A 22,074-nucleotide genomic window follows, 5' to 3' on the forward strand; every position below is an offset into this window, starting at 1 on the left:
ATTTTATTTGTAAGTTTAAAGAAATCCTTTTTGTTTCATGTAGACTTGATCTGATGTTTTTCGTTCTCACTCTCTGTTATTAAGAAGCTCTTCCAAATCCAAAAGGAACAGACTTTCTTAGATTCTCATGCGTTTGTGTGTGTGTGTGTGTGTGTGTGTGTGTGTGTGTGTCTTTATTGTCTCCATGCTTATTATATTGAATATTTGCAACACTTACAAATTGCCACATCCTGTCAGAACAGTGAAAGGGTCTCCCCTCACAATGTATTCTCTGGTGTATGAGGTTTGCCAGCTCAGCAGTACTCTTGCTACAGTCAGTGCACTGCCTGAGTAAAACACTCACCTGTGTTTTTGTGACAACAAACACTATAGCATCTAGTGAAGCAGTTAAAGCAGCAGCGTTGTTTGTGTGTTCTGGTGGCCTTAAAGCCCATCCTTGATGGTGAGCCTCTATTTGATGCGTTAGTGGACTTCTCTGGATACTTCTGAAACTGTCAGTTTGAGTGAAAGCTTTCCACTGTCTTTGTGCTGAGTGATTTTCTTGAGTATATTGTGACGTAAATGTCTGATTTCTCTGGTGTCCTGAATTGGCTTGTGCAGACAAAATAACTTTAAAAATAAATGTTGACTCTTTCAGAGGAGCACTGGGGTTTCTAACTCCCACGTTTGCAGTCTTTTTAGATGAAACAGCAACTACAGCCAACTCGGTGGTAAACCATCAGTCCCTGAATTTTGAGGGGTCAAATGTCCCTCAGCCGAGAAGACGGAGCAGTACATCTGAACTTTTTTTCATTTGAACCCGCGCCCCATTTTGGTAAAGTTATAATTAGATTTTACAACTGGCAAACTGTGGTATCATTTCACACACACACACACACACACACACACAAGTTTAAAGTCGTTGGCTCTTCATTTAGTGTTAGCCTGAGATGGTAAAATGATGATGGGTTGCCTTGATAACTTTGGTCCTAAAATAATCACAGAATCTATTAAATCAACGTTGTGAAAGCAAAATTCTGTCAGTAAATTAATAAGTGTCTTAGCCCTTTTTGGGGTCTTTTTTAATGAAGAACATATTTCTTGTTCATGATGAGTGAAATAAACATGTTGTTCTCAACTCTATGCATTTCATGCAATATTTTCTCTGCATATTATGGGTTTAACTGTAATGTAAGTTCTTGTCATAGAAGAAAAATTTGTGGTTTGAATCCAGCAGCAATGTACTCACGTATCTACTGTATGCATTCCAAGGATCAATACATTCTCTGTAGTGTAAATTGACTTATTGTTTTTCCATTGACAGTTAAAGTGTTGCAAATCCCTAATCTCAGTAAATCTTAAAATAAAATTCTGATCCTAGAGCACATCTGGTTATAGGCGGCTTTTCCTTGAGTGTTGATTGCATGATGAAATGAAGAAGAAGAGAAAATTATGTGCTCTTTATCAATTGCTACGGCTGCCAATCCAGTCATTTTACAAAGCTCCCTGCAAACAAAAAAGAAGAAAAAGTGGCATATATTGTTTTTGTTTAAAAATGTAACATATGGCCAGGTTGGTGTGATTTGTGAGTGTGTCCTTGTGAAAGCAAGCCTCATATTCCCGTGTGGGCCTACTTCTGTCTCCAGGTGAACACAGCCATGCATGAAGCCAAGCTGGTGGAGGAGTGTGATGAGCTAGTCGAGATAATCCGCCAGAGAAAACAGGTCATCGCTGTGAAGATCAAAGAATCCAAGGTAAAGTATTCCCAGGATAACTTTATAATTTTTCAGTTTTCGGCTAGAGATAGATTTTACTACAGGATTATTAAAACACAGCTGGAAATATGAAGATGGCTGGTTTCAGCAAGTTAAAGCTACAGTGACTGATTGTTGGCTAAAGGGTATACAAACAAAATGTAAACAAATATTAGTCAAATCATTTCACTGAGCGTTTGGTGAATTGTTAAAGCTACAGCGTACATGCCCGCCCTCTGAGCCATAGGGGCGGAATGTAGACAGTCATCCATCATCCGGGTGATGATTTGATCCCCGGCTCCTCCAAAGAGAATACCCAAGTGTCCTCAAGCAAGACACTGAACCGCTAACCGCTCCTGATGGGTAGGTTCGCACCTTGCATCGTAGCCTCTGCCATCAGTGTAAAAAAAAGAAATCAAGGGGAAAAAAAGAAAAAACAAGTACTGTGGGCAAACACTTTTGCAAGATCTTGACTTTGTTTTGCGAGATCTTGAGTTTTATTTGCGAGATCTTAAATTTTGACATGGAGGAAAGAATTTAAAAAAATAATAATAATAATTAAAATTAAAAATATGTGTCACCTCGGGGGCTCTGTAGTGTATTAATGAGTGTGAATGGGTACATTTTGTAAAGTGCTTTGAGTGGTCGGTAGACTAAAAAAGTGCTATTTAAATATTTGTTTGTAGGTGTTTGGTCTCCACTATCCCTGAAAAAGATACACCAATGTTTAGATACTTTCTTCACAGAAGATTATGGGTTGTTTGGTGGCGGTCAGGTAGCGTACAACCGGTTTGCTGCTAGAAATGATGTTGATGGGAGTGGTGAGACTAAACCATGTAGTAGGCACATCTTTGTTAAGATGAGCCTTGAAACTAACACAGAGAGCTAAACGTAGGCAGCTGCATAGAGATATAGAGTGTAAGGATAATTCTCTGCATTGCAGTTTGAGAATTATTGATTTTACATTGTTTCATTCAGTACATCAATTTAACTAGGTACGCCTAACTGCCATTTGAAACGGACAAATTTGCAAGTACATATTTGAGAAACTCAGCTCAGTAAAGTCCACTGGTGGAGAAACAGTGGTTGAGAATGAATATGAGAGCAGTAGCCCTGTAGACAAAATCAAGGTCTTTCATAGTTGTTGTTTTTTAATGCTGCCTCTGTAGTTGCTCACTTGTTTACCCAAACATGCATCACATGGATGCTTTAGGATAAATGGAAAAGACAAACGAGGACAAAGAGAGCAGCGACTGCCTCTTCCACATGTAGGCAGCCAACCTGAATGTGTGTGGAAGGAATTTGAAATGGCAGAAAGACGGTTGTAAACTTGCTGCAGGACTTACTGTACAGTTGTGTGTGTGTGTACGTGTGTGTGTGTGTGTGTGTGTGTTTGTGTGTGTGTGTGTGTGGTGGGGGGGGGGGGGGGGGGGGGGGGGGGGGGGGGGGGGGGGGTGCCAAGTGCCAAGTGCCAAGGATTTTGGACTAGTCTTACCCTCCCAGAGGTGAAGTTTTAAGTGCTTGTGGAAGATCCTCTGAGGGAGCAAAAGAGCTTTGCTGAGAGATGAGAGATTTCCAAACGCCGTACACAAGGACTGAAATTTGTGGGCGTGGGAGTGCAAGCGTGTCAGAGTGTGTCCACGGTGATTGCAGACAAAGAGCAATGTTTGTTCTCCTGAGAGTCTGGGTTTGTAAAAGGCTGTCTAGCAGAGGCTAGAGGAGAGAAATGCAGGAGACAGAGAACAGAGGGACACATAAAACACCAGAGGACCACTTGATTTATGTCACCCTGCAGGTGATTTGTTAATATTTGAGACCGTTAAACAGTCAAGAAATATAAATAAAATATACACCTTGAGTAATTCAAAGAATCAGGGATGTGTTGAAATGAATGTTTGCCTGAGAAGTGAAAAGAGAAGACCACTAGAAGTAACGTAGGATGTTTAAGGCATTTCAGCCATCAATAAAAAACGTGTTTCTGTTAAGGACAGTGTCGGAAAGGGAAGTGTTCAGAGGTGACTTTGCAGCAGAATAACAGGATTATGCAGGCGTGATCATGGTGAGCAGAGCCTTGCAAGGTGCTCCCATTCTCTCTCTAAGGAGACTCGGCAGTCATGTCTAATCTCTCCCTGCCCCAAACAAAACACACACTAGTCCCATGTTCTGGTGTGTATCTGCTTGTCCTCCGCCATTCGCTGCATCTCTCTCTCATGTGGAAAACTATTTTAACTCCTTTAGTGCCTTCAGGATTAACAACTCAAATGTTTTAGTTTTTTTAAATCACTTGATGTCTTAAAAATCACCACTTTTACTCTCAGTGTATAACGGCTGGTAGAATAAAAAACAACAGCATTTGTTACAGTTTTTTTAGATTGCCAAACGACAACTGGCAATGTGCAAAACTGTAACTACAGTCAACACAGCAGCAGTTAATGGGGACCAAATTCTAGTTCCTTTTTCATTGCTCGACCACAGTTTTCAAAACTCTACATCCTTATCCCATGGCTTTAACCACAACCTGCACAACACTCTGGATTCACAGCGCTTTGTTAAATATTAACACACTGCTGTCACAACTGTTAACCACACATTCAAAACAGAATGGATTTCAGTCTGGTGCCTATCAAACAAAGCTGATTGCAATGTTAGCTGAAAGCCTAGTTAGTGAACATATAGAGAAAGCTTAGAAACCCTTTTTTGTATACAAACACTAAATAAGAATTACAAACCATTTTACCGTGCCATTTGAGAGAAACAGTTAAAAGAGCAAATATGTCCAGGTAAGATGTCTGAGGTTACATACTGTTTTTCAGAAGATAATGTAGGTGAAAGCAATGGAAGCACCACATTCATTAGTATTTAGAGATGAGGCAGACATCCAATGTGATGAAGAAAACTTGCTGTATGATGCTGGAGAGAGGCAGGATTAGTCTATTCTTTGTTGTACCTTTAGTACCTTTTCCAGTAACTCCATAAATTACTAAAGACAAAATACTATATTGAAGCAAACTGCTGATTTTCACACCTTCTTCTTGACCTTGCGTAAAAAAATTTATATTATGAAATCTATGTCTTTTCTTTAAAGAAACTATTGAGTAGTGTGAAGTCACTCAAAGTGTTCAAACTGAAAAGATGAGAAAGTCAGTATTTTCTTCATTGGTGTTTGATGCTAGTGTTTTTACTGTCAGTGTGTTCTGACTGACTGAGTGTGTCTGAGTGTGTGTTATCTCAGTGAGTTTTGAGAGGTGTGTTAAGAGTTGTGTTGCTTGGAATGAGTTTTGCAGCTAATGTGAACTGTTTAGCTCAGGTGACTGTAGGTAATGCAGACTGTAGTCCAGTTCCAGTTGTGCCCACGTTTGTTTAGCAATCGAAGAAATACCAGTAAATGCATAAAACAGTCTGTGTACATTTACCTGAAAATGACATGGTTTTGATTAACCATGACCACAATATCACCTGAAAATGACTTTAAGGACTAGTTTGACATTTGGGGAAGTACATTTGTTTGCTTTCTTGTCAAGGGTTTGATAAAAAGATGGATACCACTCTCATGTCTATACTGTAAATATATAGCTGGAGCCAACAGCTGTTTGGTAAACATGTTGCCAAATAATAACCCATCCATTAAACCTATCTTGCCTTTCCTCTCAGCGCAGTCAACAACCTGCTTACATGTTGTTTTTAGTGACAAAAGATTATAGTCAGTAGTCAAGAAGTCTATAGAAAACTCCATTAAGATGTCAGCTAAGAGAGGTTTCTAAGCAGCACCAGCTTTCCTAGCAGTAGAAAAGGAGTGCACATTAGATACTGTTTTAAATTTTAGATTCATTTTGGGGAATTTTAGGCCTTTATTTCCACAAGACAGATGAAAACATGAAAGGGGAGAGAGCGGAGTAATGACACGCAGCAAAGGGCCGCAGGTCGGAGTTGAACCGGCGGCCGCTGCGTCGATGAGGTAAACCTCCTTGTGTGTGCCTGCTCTACCAACTGAGCTTACCCGGCTGCATTCTTTGAGAGCTGATGATAAACTCTTAACCGATTGTCACCAAGTGTGTTTTTTCTGAATTCTTATTTGTATAATCAAAGCCTTGCAAACTAAAAAATATGTTGCTGAAATCCTTTAAGGGCACTCATGATTTTGAATATTAAATCTGCTCCCTTTTTTGTTTTATTTTAGAAAGTATGCTTTTTCATACAATGAAACACGTTCACACAATTTTACTTTTCTCAGCCATTTAAAGTTTAACCAAGGTTTCTCTCTCTATATATATATATATATATATATATATATATATATATATATATATATATATATATATATATATATATATATATATATATATATATATATATATATGCTGCTATTTAATTGTACAGCTCACCTTTTGTTAACACAAGTAGCCTGTGTTATTTCCTGTGGTGAGTTTCATCAAACTAACGTCATTTGAGAAATCAGCATATGAGCCGTAAGGAACTTAAATTGATTACTTTAATTTCAAATGAGCATAGAATGGCTTCCTTATGCTCAGTTGGAAATAAGATTACGGTAAAGCCATTGACTAGTTACAGTCAAAACAGACCAAACAAACCTTATGTGTGTTTTTGTATAATCTGACCTGACTGATTGACCGGCCTCTTGATGGGCACAGCATGGTTGTTTGTGATGAAGCAAGTTAATAAGAGTATTTGTGGGCCAAAATCCTCCATTTCTTGCTTGTTTTTCACGGCATGAAATTCCTCCAGCTACCTGGTTCATTGGAAACATGCACACCAAGTGTATGGAGATAAATATGTTTTTACAAGGCAGAAGCGATGTAACTGTGGTTTGGTTAGTGAGGGTAAGAAAGTTGGTTCTAGTCCATTTTGCATTTTTCTGAGTACGCTCATTAATTATTAAACAAGGACACGTTAGGATTAGCATGCTGTAACCCCTGCTCTGACGGTTATTATGTTGTATAAATATTCATTATGCCATTCATCTCTGCCCTTCTATTACGCAACGTGTTCATGAGGTCGATGTGAAAATAAAGAGCCAATGGCCTCGCTTCAACTCTCACCTCTATCCTCTCTGCTGCATTCTTGGTGCCTTTCATTCTTATGTCTTTGCATGTATCTTCATCACTGTGTCCATGAGCGTGCTTATACATGGAAGGTTTAATATTGAATGTATGACAGCCAACTGTCACGAGGTGATAAAAAAGGCGGATTTGTGAGACCCTTATCTGAAACTCATTGATGCGTTACATCACTGGCTTGGTTAAGTGTAGAACAACATCCTAAATACAGATTTTCAGGGTTTTACTCCTTCTTTCAGTTAAATAAAGCTAAATTAATTGCACATAACTCAAAGATTCATTTGACAAGATATTTAATCAGTGTCCAACACATTCAGTATCTATCCAAGACTCCCACATAGGGTTTGTGTTTGTTTTAGTGTTGTAATACAACTTCAGCTTTGTTGATGGTGTGCAATATGGCAACTTGTTGGTTTCAGCTAGCAGGAATTATCTCAGGGAGTGCTACCAGTGCTGACCTTCTGTCAGTCTTTCAGAGCAATTTGGCAGGATAGCTGAAGTATATTTTCAGAAAGTGTTGAACATATTTGCGGATTAGTGACTGTCACAGTGATAAATGCCTCATACCCAGAGACCAAGAGAAAAATTGTACAGTCCAGCCACCCAAACAGGAATGTATGCCTTCAAGGCTCAGATGGTGCGATGAATACAAATTGATGTTTTGCAACATAGTGACGTGTACTGTATTCGTGTTTGTTCCAGGTGATGAAACTGCGTAAGTTGGCTCAGCAGATCGCAAACTGTCGCCAGTGTCTGGAGCGCTCTAGTGCCCTCATCACTCAAGCCGAACAGAGCCTGAAGGAGAACGACCACGCCCGCTTCCTCCAGACCGCTCGAAACGTAGCAGAAAGGTGGGTGATGAAATGCAAAGACACAAACACAGTGAGAGAGAAAAAGTGACGTAGTGGACGGCAAACTTTGCTTACATCCGTAAAGCCGACAAGATGACAAACCTCCAAACAGAACTTTTCTTCACAGTGATCAGCCCCTCCAATGTCACGAGAAGTTTTTTCCGTCTGCACTGGGATAACCTGTAGTGATTGGACAAAGAATGACTTTCGGCCCAAATTTATAGTTATTTCCATATTGATTAATTGGTGGAGGCAAGGCGGGGTTGGTGGCTTGTTCACGTGCGCTCAATTTTACGTTGGTTGTGATGTATAAAGGAAAGGAGTGTAGGACCTGGCGTACGCCCGGTTTTATGAATATTTCTGTGCGTAGGTACTTTTTTCAAGTTTTGTCTGTAAGCCACATTTTGGTATGAGGTATGAAGCTTTTATCCATGAGGCCCCTGGACATCACATCACATCAACAGGCTTACATAGTCCTTTGACTATCACTGACACAAAAATCTTAAAACTCTTGCCCTACATTACAACACGAATGATTTTGTTCTTGTAAGCCTGCTGGTGAAATCAGCATAACATCAAAACCTTTTTAGCTCCCGCAATCAATGACAGGCCTCTGGTGATAATAATCTGTTACGGACAGCTCTGCTGTTTCTCTTTCCACCTTCCTTCTGTAATACCTTCATCCCTTCCTCCAACCACAGACAGCCGACAGCTGTCTCGGTCTTTTTCTCACACAGACAAAGGTCTGTGCAAAATCTGCAGCTAACATATCATCTTTTTATTTGGCACGGACTCAGATTTTTTCCAACTGGACCGACTCGTTTGTCTTCACTGAGAAACACAAGTCTCAAGGACTAGCTCTGCACTGCTCGGTAACCCTGCCAGCAACATGGCTCAGGCTGGCTCCTGTAACAGACGGATCACTGATGCTCAAAGCAGAAGCAGACACAAGTTTCCACAAAGCTGCACAGACTATGGAGTCAGTGTGTCAGTGCGTGTCTGGTTTGTCTGTGCTTTGATGGCTCTCTGGGTTAACATACAACTGTGAGTTAGAGGTAGTTTATGATGGAGAAGGTTGCAGACACTGTTCTGTTTGATGCTGTAAATATTTGTACTTTGTATTTTTCAAATTTTATATTCTACTCTATATTTTCTTTCCTTCCATCCTTCCTTCTCTCTCTCTTTCTCTCATCTTTTTCTCACAATTTTACTTGCCTGCCACCTCTACCCTTTGTCACCTCACTTCTTTCCACTCTCTCCTCACATTTGCCTACCTCCTCATCACCTTTTGTCTTTTCCTCCTCTCGCTTCCTCTCATCGCCTCATCTGACATCTGTGTCCTTCTCTGCTCCCTCACCTCTCCACCGTTCTTCTGACATTTCCTTTCCTCGCTCCCCTGTCCTGAACTCTCTAAAGGGTTGCCATGGCGACGGCCTCCTCCCAGGTACTCATCCCTGACATCAACCTGAATGAGGCGTTTGACAACTTTGCCTTGGACTTTTCCCGGGAGAAGAAGATTCTGGAAGGACTAGATTACCTAACAGGTCCGTCTAGGCCGCAATGGACTCGAACAGTATTTATATATAGCATATACATGTGCATTTATTTGTGTGCAAAACATAACTTTTGAATAAAGAAATTTTCTACTTATAACTATTTAGATTCTTTATTACTATATTCAACAATGTTTTCTGCTCCGCTGCATTTAAAGATGTACTTTAATTCATGTTAATCCTGAGGTGACACATTATCTCTCTTAGAATTACTTATATTAAATATTAGTTCAAACAAGTTAGTTATGACCATTTATAACGTTTGTTTTTACTGTCAATCATGTTGATATTGATTCCTACACCTGTAGCTCCCACCCCGCCATCCATAAGAGAGGAACTGTGCACCGCATCCCATGACACCATCACTGTTCACTGGACGTCAGAGGACGAGTTCAGCGTCACCTCCTACGAGCTGCAGTACACCATCTACACCGGACAAACAAATTTCATCAGTGAGTCTTGTGTAAACACACACACACACACACACACACGTACACAAGTTTAGTAACTTGATCCGGACTGTAGATCACTTAGTCTCTGAGCCTAAAAGGAAGTTCATGTTCAATTACACTTCAGCAATATCTAGAGGGATTTTCATAGGATTCCTTTAATCCAAGTTTGGCCAAGAGGGATCAAATACTTTGTTGACCTTTGTTTAAATGCCATAAAAGTTCAATTTGATATAGAATTGGGAAACTGGCAGAAATATGTAATATATTATTTTTTTCTGATATGCTTCACTGAGGATATAATTCCTTTAAATATCAAACTTGCTATTTAGAGCTTTTGAAGAAGCATTCCCATCCAGTAGCCATACAGTCGCCAATAGAAACAACTGAGGAACACTGGTAATGCATGACTCTAACTGCACTCTTTAAGGCCGCTAACATGAAGCCTCCTGCTATATCATTTAGAGTAAAATACCTGTATGGTAAATTCAAAGACTCGAGATCGGTGCATCTTTCTGGCATCAATTGTGTTTTAATCATCAAGAGTTGTTTTTTTATCAAACTCTGCCAATTCAAAGAGCTTTTGAAGTGAGATTAGGTAACATTTTAAAGATGAAATAACATCTTACTCTTAAAAATGAAAAGATGAATTCATAAGCATAAAACACTATTTTAATCAGGCGTTTTAATGCTAAAGCTTCCCATGGTATTGTAAGACCAGTAGCTTTTGTTAACTAATGTTAGCTAATTTTAGTAAGATTTTGCTGCCTAACTGACATTACAGTTTAGCAGTTTAGCAAAAGTGACATAATCTCACTTTAAAGCGTTACTCGCCAAAATGCCATTTAGGGTCTTTTTGTCAATCAACCTGAGTCAAACTTTCATTTAAAAGCAAATTTAGGACGCTTTTAAGATTTACCAGAGTCTTGTTTTTTGGTCAAATGGTCTTTTTAATGGGAGAGCTAGGGGAACCTTTATGTTAGCCTCAAAATAAGAATAAAAGAAGACTCGACACAACATGAAACTTTGCTCGAAGTATCACCAGGGGCTCTACAAATGACCACAGGCCATTTGACCAAAAAATGATAATACAGTCAATCTTAAAAGTGGTGCTTGCGTCCTATAGATGCTTTTAAACGAAAGTTTGACTCAGGTACATTTGCAAAAAGACCATAGGTTGCATTTTGGCCAGAGTTACGCTTTAAGTCTGTTGAAAGTTCTTTTGACTCATGCAAACAAACACAATATACACACATGAGCAAAAATATGGGAGACAACAATAAGAGTCCTCCAGCCGTTATAATGCACAAATACCTATCTGCACCTACACACACACACACCCATGCACAAGATCAAAAGAAATCTTCTTTTGGCACTAACCTCTCTGCAGTCACAAAGAGAAAAAATATGGAGCACCACAGTACTTTCAGCATTGCTCAGTCTTATTTTCATATGTTAAATATTTAATACCAACTGTGTTGTATAACCTAGATTTTTTTGTCCAGCTTTAGTCTTTGTTGTCCTCCGTGCTTATATTTATAGAGAGATGGAGCTGAGTTATCAAGACTTCTTGTTATAAAAATAGGACATACAGTACAACATGAGGGGATGCTTTGAAGAGAGATCCACTATTTAGTATCTGGTTTTGGTTTAAGCTCTGTGAAACGATTGCAGTAAAAAGAGATGAGAATGTCCAATCACTGCTACCCTCTTTTGATCTCTTCTATTTCTCCCTATACCAAAGCTCATCTTTGTTTCAGCCTCGTCAGGATATTAGGATTTATATTTGGGATATTTTACAAGCATTTTGGATCTGGCAGCAGAGTCGCTCAGAGCTTACATTTTCTGATTTGCCTCATTAATCCATCTATAACCCTGTCATGCTCTTTCTATTGGTGATTGTCTTATTACATATCATCCCTGTCGGGTGAAAACCTTGCATGTACAAAACCGCTGTTTTTCAGGAAATGAAAAAAAAATGTTAATTTGAAAATATTTGATCGAGCTATTTATCTATTTACAAAGCCAGAAGAAATCACCTTATCGATGGTTAAACCCACAGACAGACATGTTCTAAGAGCAACCCCAAGAGCATTGATTTATATTTAAAGAAAAAAAGACAAAATATGGAGATACAAGGTTATCACCACCATGTGGCTGTCCATGCAGCCGTTCATGTTTTGGCTCATCACTCCAGTGCATGATGCTCAGAACAAGTTCTAAGTTTCTTCTTTAAAGTCAAACCCGCTAGCATGGTCACATAACATTTTTTTGATTTTGATCGCACCTTAAATACATTATCTAATCCTTCCCATATTTTGCATGCTATATCAGAATGAACCAAATCTGTTTGTAATTTCAACCAAATGTATTGCACATGCACATAACACAGTATATCTGAACAAACCTGCAAAATGTGATGAAATGTTGGCAAAAGTTGAGGCTATGGTGTTAAGACACTGTACATTAAAATTAACTCTGTATTCATGTGTCTTTTGCTCTTTAAGTCTTTTTTCAAAGTCCTAATATTCCTGGACAGGATTTAGATATTTACCAAAAGCCTGGCCCTTTTTAACTAATCAGCATTACAGCTGATTTTCAATCACTACATAATTAAAGGGAAAGAAAGACCACAGTGGAGGAGGAGAGGAACTGGAGAAACGGGTGAGAATCAGAGTGGATAAAGGTTACATAGGGGAGCAGAGACTTACCACTTACTGAAATGAGGAGGATATGATTGATGTACATAACTGCACGTGCACACACACCTGTGCCTTTCCACTTTCCCTCCACTCTTGAATCCCCTCATCATCTCATCTCATCTCTTCTCCTCTCCTACTGTCTGTGCAGCCTGACATTTCTCCATCTAACCATGCAACTCAAGTGCCCCAGCCATTTGAAACATCAGGATACATTTCCGCCGTGATAGGCTGAGTGACTCAGAAATTCAGCAGTGTGCTGCCACAGAGTCCTCAGAGATTCACAGGAGAAACTGAGAAAGAGAGAAACCCATTTAGCCTACCATGCCACTTGAGTTTTTACCATAGCATTTTTCTCCAACTTTCCAAGTGGCTAAATGCTCCCACTTGAGCGCTATCGTTTCCCTCTCTCTATTTCCCTGGCCTCATCCTCAGCCCTGGCCCTCCCATCAGGACGAAGGTCTTATGAACCCTTGCTCTCCAGGATCATCCAAGCACAGAAGCAGAAAATACAATCAGCAAATAAAGCCAAATATGACTGAAGTAAATATGTCTGTAATAGTGTAGCTGCTACCTGTAATTGATCTAATCTGCCAGCTGACATCCCCAAGTATCTCCTTATACTGTACATCCACGCCACTGAAAATGTTCTTTTTTTCTTTTTACTTTGTAATCTCATTCTCATGCTTAAAAACTCATACATATTATAGTCATGATTGATTGATGTTTATTTTTCTTTTATGATGTTGATTCCTCCGTTTAAGATCAAGAAAGATGGCAGGGATCAATGTGGGTGTAATGGCTGATTAATTGATCTAGAAATAGAATATATGATTTTCTTTTGAGCCTTCAGTGTTGATTCACACACTGTTGATGTTATTATACGTTAGACAGTGTAGTTGATCTTAACACCTTTAAGTCTACACCACCTCTACCACCTCTATGTTCTAGCGTCTTATTTAGTATTCACACAGTCAGACAGTCATACAGACCGTTACGTATATCATTATTCTCATCCAACTCTGTGAGAAAGCAAATAAGCACATTTCTCAAAATATCAAACTATTGTTACTGAAGATTAGATATTTTGACTACCTTAAGAGGAAATCTGTTCTAAAACTGTTTTGTAAAAACACGATATTAATGTAGCAGCATCATCATGATGGCCAATAATAAGTCTTCTCACTTTATTTCTATAGCACCATTGTAGGCTCTACAGCCAATTTGTTTCTTTTAATGCCACTCTTCTTGGCTGTCATAGTAATACCTATTGCTCTAAACTATTAACAAACAAGGTATATTAGCCAAATAGCCTCACTAGTACCATACTCATCAGTTTTCCTGCACTGCTCATCTGATTTATACTTTATCTGTCTGGACTGATAAATGTCCATACTCCTGCTTCAACCTCTGCATGACCTCAACCACTTTTCTTTTCTTTTGTCAATTTGTACATTTTTCTGGGCAGCCTGCACGTTAGTCACACAAGCATTATGTGTATTCATAAGAACTGGCCGGTGGTGAAGCATTAATATTATTATCAAAGATGAAAAGCCGTATCGTAGTGGGCATTAGGAAAGCCCAGAGATGGTCAAATCTCTGTCTCTCAACAGGGCATCTTTCAGAGTAACAGCAGGATCAATGTCCGTAGCAGAGTTTGATGAAATGATGATAAGGGTTTAGTCTTTACAGGAAAACAGCCAGACTACAGCATGTTTATCAAAGTTATATGGAGGTACCAAGAGATAGATGCAGGTGATACATAGTATTGCTTTTAATGATGCACACCTGCTCACACACACACACGCACACACACACACACACACCCACAGTCGGTTCCTCCCAAAAAAATTAATAGCACTTATACACAGATCCAACATGGAAACGTGCAGGCTCCCACACTCACACACACACACACACACACACACACACACACACACACACACGCACACACAGTCGACATTAACTCAATATTGCATCATACACGACAATCCCTCCTGTAGTCCCAGGATACTTTGTGTTTCTGTTCTTTCCTCTTTTGTCCACAGACACACACACACACACTCTCTCTCACTTGATGTCTGGATGCAAGACACAAACCGATCTATTGCTGCTTCTTTTTCTATCTCTTTTTTCAAGGCATATTCAGTTGTTGCTCCACTACACTTTGAAGACACAATCCTCCCAAGAGCAGCAGCAGAAAGCCCCTTTTCACTGGTAAAAGTATCAATAGCAGTATTGCTGTGTACTGACCTAATTTGATTTAGCAAAAGAGGGAGAGATGCTATGGAGATCAAAAGCTTTAAAAATGGAAAGCAGCGTGAAGTCCTTCTCTCTCATCTTTACCCTGTATCTTTTTTTGAAAGCTCACATAACATTGTAGCCTTCCTAATTACTACAAAACAAGGGACAGCTGTCTCAGTGAAACAACGTACTTGTTTGTTGTAAGGATTACCTTGTTGATAGTGGGTGTGTATTTGTAAGAGCAGGCTGAGATAAAATGCACATGAATCTCCTGGCCAAATGAATTGTGTACATGCAATGTGTAAAGAAACCTCTCTTAACCTCCCTCATTTTTTCTTTCTTTCTCATCGTAAAGGAAGATGAAAGCCCTCTGCGGTGTTTTCTTTGTCTGAGTAAAGCTTGTGGAAGTTGGCAGATATGTAAAGCCGCAGCCTTCACTTTTACTTTAACAGTCACCTCCCTTCATTCATTCTTAAAGCCGCCTCACTTTTAAAGGCCTTATTTGCGTCCTGTGAAGTATTTATATTTACAAGCAGACTCTCCATTATTACTTATGCATGCTGTTGCCATCTTGTTTAATAATTCACAAGGCATACTCACCAGTAGGGACAAGGCTGGCATGGCCCTGAAAGCTCTTTCCCTTTAAGGATTTTTATTTTCCTGCAAATCTGCAGGGTGGAGGAAGGATGGGAGAATGAAAATGATTGTTATTCTACCATCATCTACAATGTTATCTTCAGCTGTAGTGCTACTAAATAACATGCTTTTTTTTTTTTTGGCAAGGGTAGTCTACATTTAAATGTGTTCGAAATTTTTTCGGTTGGTGAGATATGTTTAGGCTGGCAGTCAGTGTTTGCTCATAAAACATGATTTCTGTGGAGAAGTTAGCAGTGTAATTAATAACTCATGTATTATTCATGTGTTGTTATACAAACATTGAACATAGCACATTAAACGTGGTAAGAGATTCTTTACATTCAATGACAGTGCCAGTAAAATGTGCGCGAGACACAGCCAGTGCACTGACACTGGCACATTTCACACCATGTTTGTTTTTTCACACATCCGCTAGAAGCACAAGTGCAGCAGTCTGTCAGATCCTGTAACATTTTCCAAGTTTTGCAATATCTGATTCAATTAAACAGTCAACAACAACAATTTGCTATGTTAAATTCACAGCTCTCACTTTGTGTTGAAAGTTTTAAAGCGCCAATATAATGCTCATTTTCAGATTCATAATTGTATTTTGAGGTTGTACCAGAATAGGTTAACATGGTTTCATTTTCAGAAAACACCATATTTTTGTTGTACCACACATTGCTGCAGCTCGTCTTTTAACCCTGTGTGTTTAGGTCTCTGTTTTAGGTACAGAGTGAGGAATCTCACTTCTATACTATCTTTTTAGGGAGTTGCACATGCGCAGTAGCTAGGGAAGATCACATCAGCTAGATAACTCTTTCTCCAACTTTGGTCAGTACAAGGCAGGATTAGCTTCTTTTAAACGAGGGCACACTTGTGGAATACCTGTACAACAGGGACATGAAGTAGTTCTTTTGTAGATTAGGGTGAACTAGTGTGTGTTGTAGCAGTGTTTTGCCATTGAGAACGAGCTAGCTAGCATGCTACGGTTAGCCACCTTGTCTCGGCTAGTGACGTAGAAAGCCTTGCAGAGTTTGAACAGCTCACCCGGAGACTGAAGGCAGAAGACATTCAGAAAGTATCTCACTCAAAACAGCATGGCTAGTTTTTTTTACCAAGTTTGCATGCATGTGGAAGCACCAGAGACCCAAAATAACACCAATATGGGCACTTTAAAAGGTCCCATATTGTAAAACCGTGTATCTTTTTAAATTATAAGCAGGTTGAGGTGGTACATAAAGTGTAAATGCATCAAAATTTCTCAATCCAAGGATAAATGCACACAGCTTGTATTTAGAAACTGTGCCTTTAGATGAGCTGTCAGGACTTCCGTACAGTAGAGATATCACAACTACAGTATACTAGAAACTGCCGCTACAGTGTTGTTACAGTCATTCCCTGGCTGCAGTGAGAGCAGAGCAGAGCGCAGATGTAGAAGACCCGGAAATGCTGACCAATCGGAGCGGACTGGGCTTTTTGCAGAAGGGGGCTTAAAGAGACAGGCTCTAAAAAGTGTAAAGAGTGTTTTAGACAGGGGAAGAATTCAGGTATATTTAGACAGACAGAATCTGAAAATAAACAGTAACTAAACCACGTAAACATGTTGTAGTAGAAACACAAAATATGTTATAAATGAAAGTGTGAACCAGAAAATTGGCATTATATGGGACCTCAGACAAACACCACTTCATAAAATGATAGGCGGTGGGTTAGTAAAGGGGAAGGTAGCAGTAATGTCAGTGTTTAAATTCATCCACGTTATTACACACAAGACTAGAGGCCAAAAAGAGCACCCCATTGTAGACGAGCCTCAGCCCTGAGCTGCTATTTCCTTTTTATTCTTCACAGTCGACTGAAGCTGAGAGACTGAAAAGACAGAGCTAACCCAGCAATTACTAAGCCTCTACTACAAGCCACTTTGAATCAAAGTCACACCAACTGTGCTTATATTTGTTTCTCACATTTCCATTTGAACATTAAAGGTATCACACTCTTTTGCCCTCCAGCGCTTACTACAGACATTATGTCATATTGTTGAAGTACCTTGTTCTTAATGGGTTATAGATTCAGCTTAGTGAACAACAATATTGCCTCAGGGGAGCTTGCTATGATAAACCTGATGGAAAGGTAACGGGGTGGATCAGTATGTATACACTGCATGACATCGCAGGCTGTATGGTCTCTGAGCTTACTGATGTGTGATGTTTTGAGAAAAAATATACTGCTGTGGTCAGATTTTCTTGTTTTCTTGCTCTTTTGAACATCACCAAAATCTCAACAGGACTCACTGTGCTTACCCTGAAAACAGTAACACTTACTCATGCTGTGCGTTTGTGCGTGTGTGTGTGTGTGTGCGTGTGTGTGTGTGTGTGTGTGTGTGTGTGTGTTTGTGTGTGTGTGTGTGTGTGTGTGTTTGTTTCTGTGCATCTGCCAGGTTTGTACAACTCGGCAGACAGCTGGATGATCGTACCCAACATCAAGCAGAACCACTACACAGTGCACGGCTTGCAGAGTGGCACCCGTTATATCTTCTTTGTCAAGGCTATCAACCAGGCAGGAAGCCGCAACAGCGAGCCAGCCCGCCTCAAAACCAACAGTAAGTGAAGGCTCACGTGATACCTCTGCCTGCTTTTCGATGAATATTTACAAGCCTAGCTAATTTAGTTTTTTGATATTTAATACAAAGTTTTCTTCTGTCTGTATCATGTGTGCAACATAACTTATCAAAGCCCTCCCCAAGGGGTATATTTGATATAAATGAGTGTAGGATAAGTAGCACAATTAGAAATAATTAGATTAGTAAAAAAATATTTTCTGTCCAAAAGGCAAAGGTAAATATGATAGGAGGAACCAGAAACAGTGCTTGATAGATTTACGTCACAAACATTACCTTTCATGTTCCACGAGCGCTTCCATGAATGATTTTTGTCTATAGATAAATACAATGAGGAATGCAAAATCTGCTGTCAGTCTCCGGATACAAAATGGGCTGTGTAAATACAAGGTGTCAAATAAATGTTTCTTTTAGAAATTTTTCATATTGAAACACTTCTTTTGAGATACGAAAGTTAGGTGTCGTCCATTACATGATTTGTTAAATTTCCAGAAGTTCCCGGTTTTCCAGGTGCAGCATCCACAATGAGAACAGAGAATCTGAATATGAACCCAATTTCTGTAATTTTATTTTAACAGAGGGTTGGAGAGCAGACATTTTAACAAAAAAGTAGCACAAACTAGCCTGACTTGCATTGGGTAAACCAAAATGAATGTCCTCTTAATTGCTAGCAACATCTCTCTCTCTCTCTCTCTCTCTCTCTCTCTCTCTCTCTCTCTCTCTCTCTCTCTCTCTCTCTCTCTCTCTCTCTCTCTCTCTCTCTCTCTCTTTCTTTCTCTTTTTCTTTCTTTCAGTCTCAGCTAAGTTGCTCAGTTTCATGTTTAGCAGTGACTTTTTCAAACACTGAGGGAGTTCTTCTCTTCTTTGATAGTCACACTCTCCTTAATTTTGGCACACATACAGTACTTGTCTCTCTAACTGGGTGAAAGCTAAATTTTTCACTTTGATAAAATGTGTTTCGTAGACACAACCTGTTTTTTTTTTAATTCTCTGCTGCAGAATCCTGTCCTGGATTGGAACTTTTATATGCTTCTGACAGTACACAATAAATAAATATAAAACAAGAAACTTAATAAAGCAATGATGAACAAAATATTGATCAGAAGTATCTAAAGGCTATTAGTAAATAAACTACACGCCATACAGCATAACAAACAAATCCTGGTTCATTAAACAGTGGGCATTTTTAATATATTTTTTTGAAACAGTTAAGAGGGACACTATGGCTGTCTCTATGTAAATATTCCGGTTCCTAATGTTTCAGACTCAACTGTAGCATATAAAGAGTTAAAACATCTGCTATAAAGCTAATTAGGATTTGCCTCCAGGGTGCTCAATAACATTTTAAAATCAGTCTTAATTTACAGCAGTAGTGCAGTGAAGCTAAAATGGAGTTGATATGCCAACTCCTCCTCTTAGCTGCTGTCTGGAGTCTGGCTTTGGCATTTAGGATTAACTGTAATCGGGATACACTCTGCTAAATTTAAATAGGTGTTTGGGAAACTGCAGTAGTCAGGGGATCTCAGTCACTGACACAAACACACACCCTCTCTCTCTCTCTAACTCTAATGTTACTCTATCTTGCCCTCTAAATGGACCTGAGCAGGGAAAAGATCCAGGGGTGACACTTAATCTAAACCTGTCAGCGCCAGCTAAAGACTAATGACAAAGCACAGGCATAAAGAAATACTATAAACTATAAACTATAACTCTAAACACCAAGAGTTTACTTGCTGGACTTCTATATAGGGACTCTACAGTGTAGCCTGCACGATTGAAAAGCTGTTACTGCAATCAGTAGTACTAGACTCTAGCCTATATCCTCAACATTCCACTTCTGGGATTATTCTGGTGAAGCAGGATAATCCCCCGGATACGTGTCTTTTCCGCTGATGTCCGTGTCCTTCCACTTTCTATCTGTTGGAATTTTATACTCAGGGGATTTTTGAGGACTATGGTTAACTGGTCCTCAGATCTCTCCAGGGTAATTCCAGAAAGCTAGCTATACTGTCTGTCCAATCAGAGTTTTCTGTTGCAAGATTTGAACAACTTTTGAACATACTTACACATGGTCCACCAGAAGTTCCTTCCCGATGCTATTTTGCAGCAGCACCGCAAAGAGCTTAACACCGCCCATGACAATTGTGATTCGTTTAGAGAAATGCCAATAAACCAGAGCACGTTTGTCTCCAATCCCAGTGCAGCTCGAGACTACTGGAATTACAGCTTGTATTTTCCGTGTTCTAATGGGAGTGCAATCAATCAGATTTTTGCTTTGAGTTAACAGCAAGATGTAGCATACAGAATGTAAGTAGTTCTTAAAAGTGCCATTACTGGTGGCAATGTTCTCTCTTTAAATACTTTTGGTATAATAATGTTGCTCCCAAGCTTATAGGGCTAATGGGCATGCTTTACGTCTTGTTCACTTTTTATGTTCATATTACCCATTAAATATATTTTATAAGAGTGAGTGGCCTCTAAAGAGAGCTCTACCCTTTCTCCACCACTTCACCTGTCCTGTATTTGACACTGCCATCTGGCACTTTTAATTGAACTTTTATCCATATAATGTCAGCGGGCCCTCTCATCTGAATCTCTGCCCTCCAAGTCGAAATCTTTTAGACCCACCCTGCCTGTGGGACATGGAGCGTGTCAGTACTTGAACTCTTTTCTTATGGCATTACAGTGGCTTACTGCCTCTGTGTGATGTGGGCACGGCATGTAGCAGAGAAGCATTTCGAGGTGAAGTGCAGGGTATCTGGAGTTGGCAGTCAGCTCGCTGTCACTGATGCTCATGTCTCTTAACAGGCACAATATAAATAACACTAAGTAGCAGTTTGATTTATGACATGCTCCCTTAACACAGATGAATGGAATGAGCGTGTTTAGGTTATTTTTCATCGTTAATCTCACATCCGTTATGTCTCTGTCTCTCAGTTCAGTTAAGGAAGATTTATTGCCTTGTATTTACTGTACATTTTAAAAAATCATGTTGCTAATATACATAAACAGATTAAAGTGAATCATTTCATTTAAACCCTTTGTTTAAGACTCGGAATCAGTTGAGGGAGATCCTCATTTTCGATTTAGCATGAACAAAGACAGCAAACAATCAATAACAGAGCAGTTAAAAATAGAAATACAATCATACAAACTACATCAGTTCAGCAACCATAAGAGTTACAGGTTGATGGTGGACTACATAAGTAGCGTCCAAGCAATAAAATATGCAGTATTAGGTCATGTTGCAAGAGATTCAAGATAGAAGTGGTTGCTGCATTAATACTAATACTCTTTCAGAGTTCAGTCCTGGCACAAGGTATCTGAAGAACCAGCCTGTCACTGGATCGAGTTAAAAGGGGACCAGGGTTCCAACGCAATATTACGGAGAGCCCCTGGGGTCAGCTGAGAAAAAAACAAAAAACGAATCTGTGCTCTCAGTTTTATAAATGTGAGCAAAGTAGGAATGATATTCACAGATTCAAACTTCTGGGAACAATTACTCTATAGGGAAATTATATTAAATCACAAATGACGCATCTTTCCTAACATAGTAAGTTTTACAAACAATTTTTTATCAAAACGAGCTGTCCTCCAACCTGGAAATAAGATTGGTCTCTAGTAGCAGCCGGCAGGGCATAGGGACCAAACATACTTAATACTATAGCTCTCACCATCACCGGGAATAATGCTTGAGGATTCAACTATCCTCTTCCTACAGTTCAAGGGAAAGCTGACTAAAAGCCAATCTTTTGTCGTAATTTACAAACAAGGTTCCTGATGTGGTATTTAAATGGGATTGTTGTCGAGCAACATGTCGAGAAACTTCCAATCCCTTTTAACCCTTTCAATAATACTACATACAATGAATACATCAAAATTGTTATGTGAACTATATGAAATTAAACAACTAATTAGTAATAACACTAATTAACACAAAAGCTTGCTTAATGAAAAGCAGGTATATATTATTCTTCTGCCAGTTTTGCCACATTACAGTTTCAGCTTCAGCAAAGAGGATCTGAATAATGTCTTACTTTGGAATTGACATATAGATATCATCTTTCCAAAGTATATACTGTACCTGTAGTCACAGCAACCCTAGAAATTACGTTCATCTATGAATTTGCAAAAGCTACCACATTTGAAGGAAGTGTTATGCCACTAGGTTTTTTTTATCAAGGTAATGAGGAAATGTTGTTAATTAAAGTTTCTGG

At 39.3% G+C, this 22,074-nt stretch overlaps 1 protein-coding gene across 3 annotated transcripts in view; it reads left to right on the plus strand.

The window, feature by feature from the left end:
* Window positions 1-22,074, plus strand: part of mid2 (midline 2) — a 140,034-nt gene that overhangs the window by 106,428 nt on the left and 11,532 nt on the right. For all 3 annotated transcript variants that reach the window (XM_034883404.1, XM_034883403.1, XM_034883405.1), the window contains 5 exons: window positions 1,626-1,733; window positions 7,511-7,659; window positions 9,076-9,203; window positions 9,521-9,664; window positions 17,678-17,839. In XM_034883404.1, coding sequence (XP_034739295.1) covers window positions 1,626-1,733; window positions 7,511-7,659; window positions 9,076-9,203; window positions 9,521-9,664; window positions 17,678-17,839 — 691 coding nt within the window. The remainder of the gene's footprint in view (window positions 1-1,625; window positions 1,734-7,510; window positions 7,660-9,075; window positions 9,204-9,520; window positions 9,665-17,677; window positions 17,840-22,074) is intronic.

Source organism: Etheostoma cragini, chromosome 10, assembly GCF_013103735.1.
Source record: "Etheostoma cragini isolate CJK2018 chromosome 10, CSU_Ecrag_1.0, whole genome shotgun sequence".
Lineage (NCBI taxonomy): Eukaryota > Metazoa > Chordata > Actinopteri > Perciformes > Percidae > Etheostoma > Etheostoma cragini.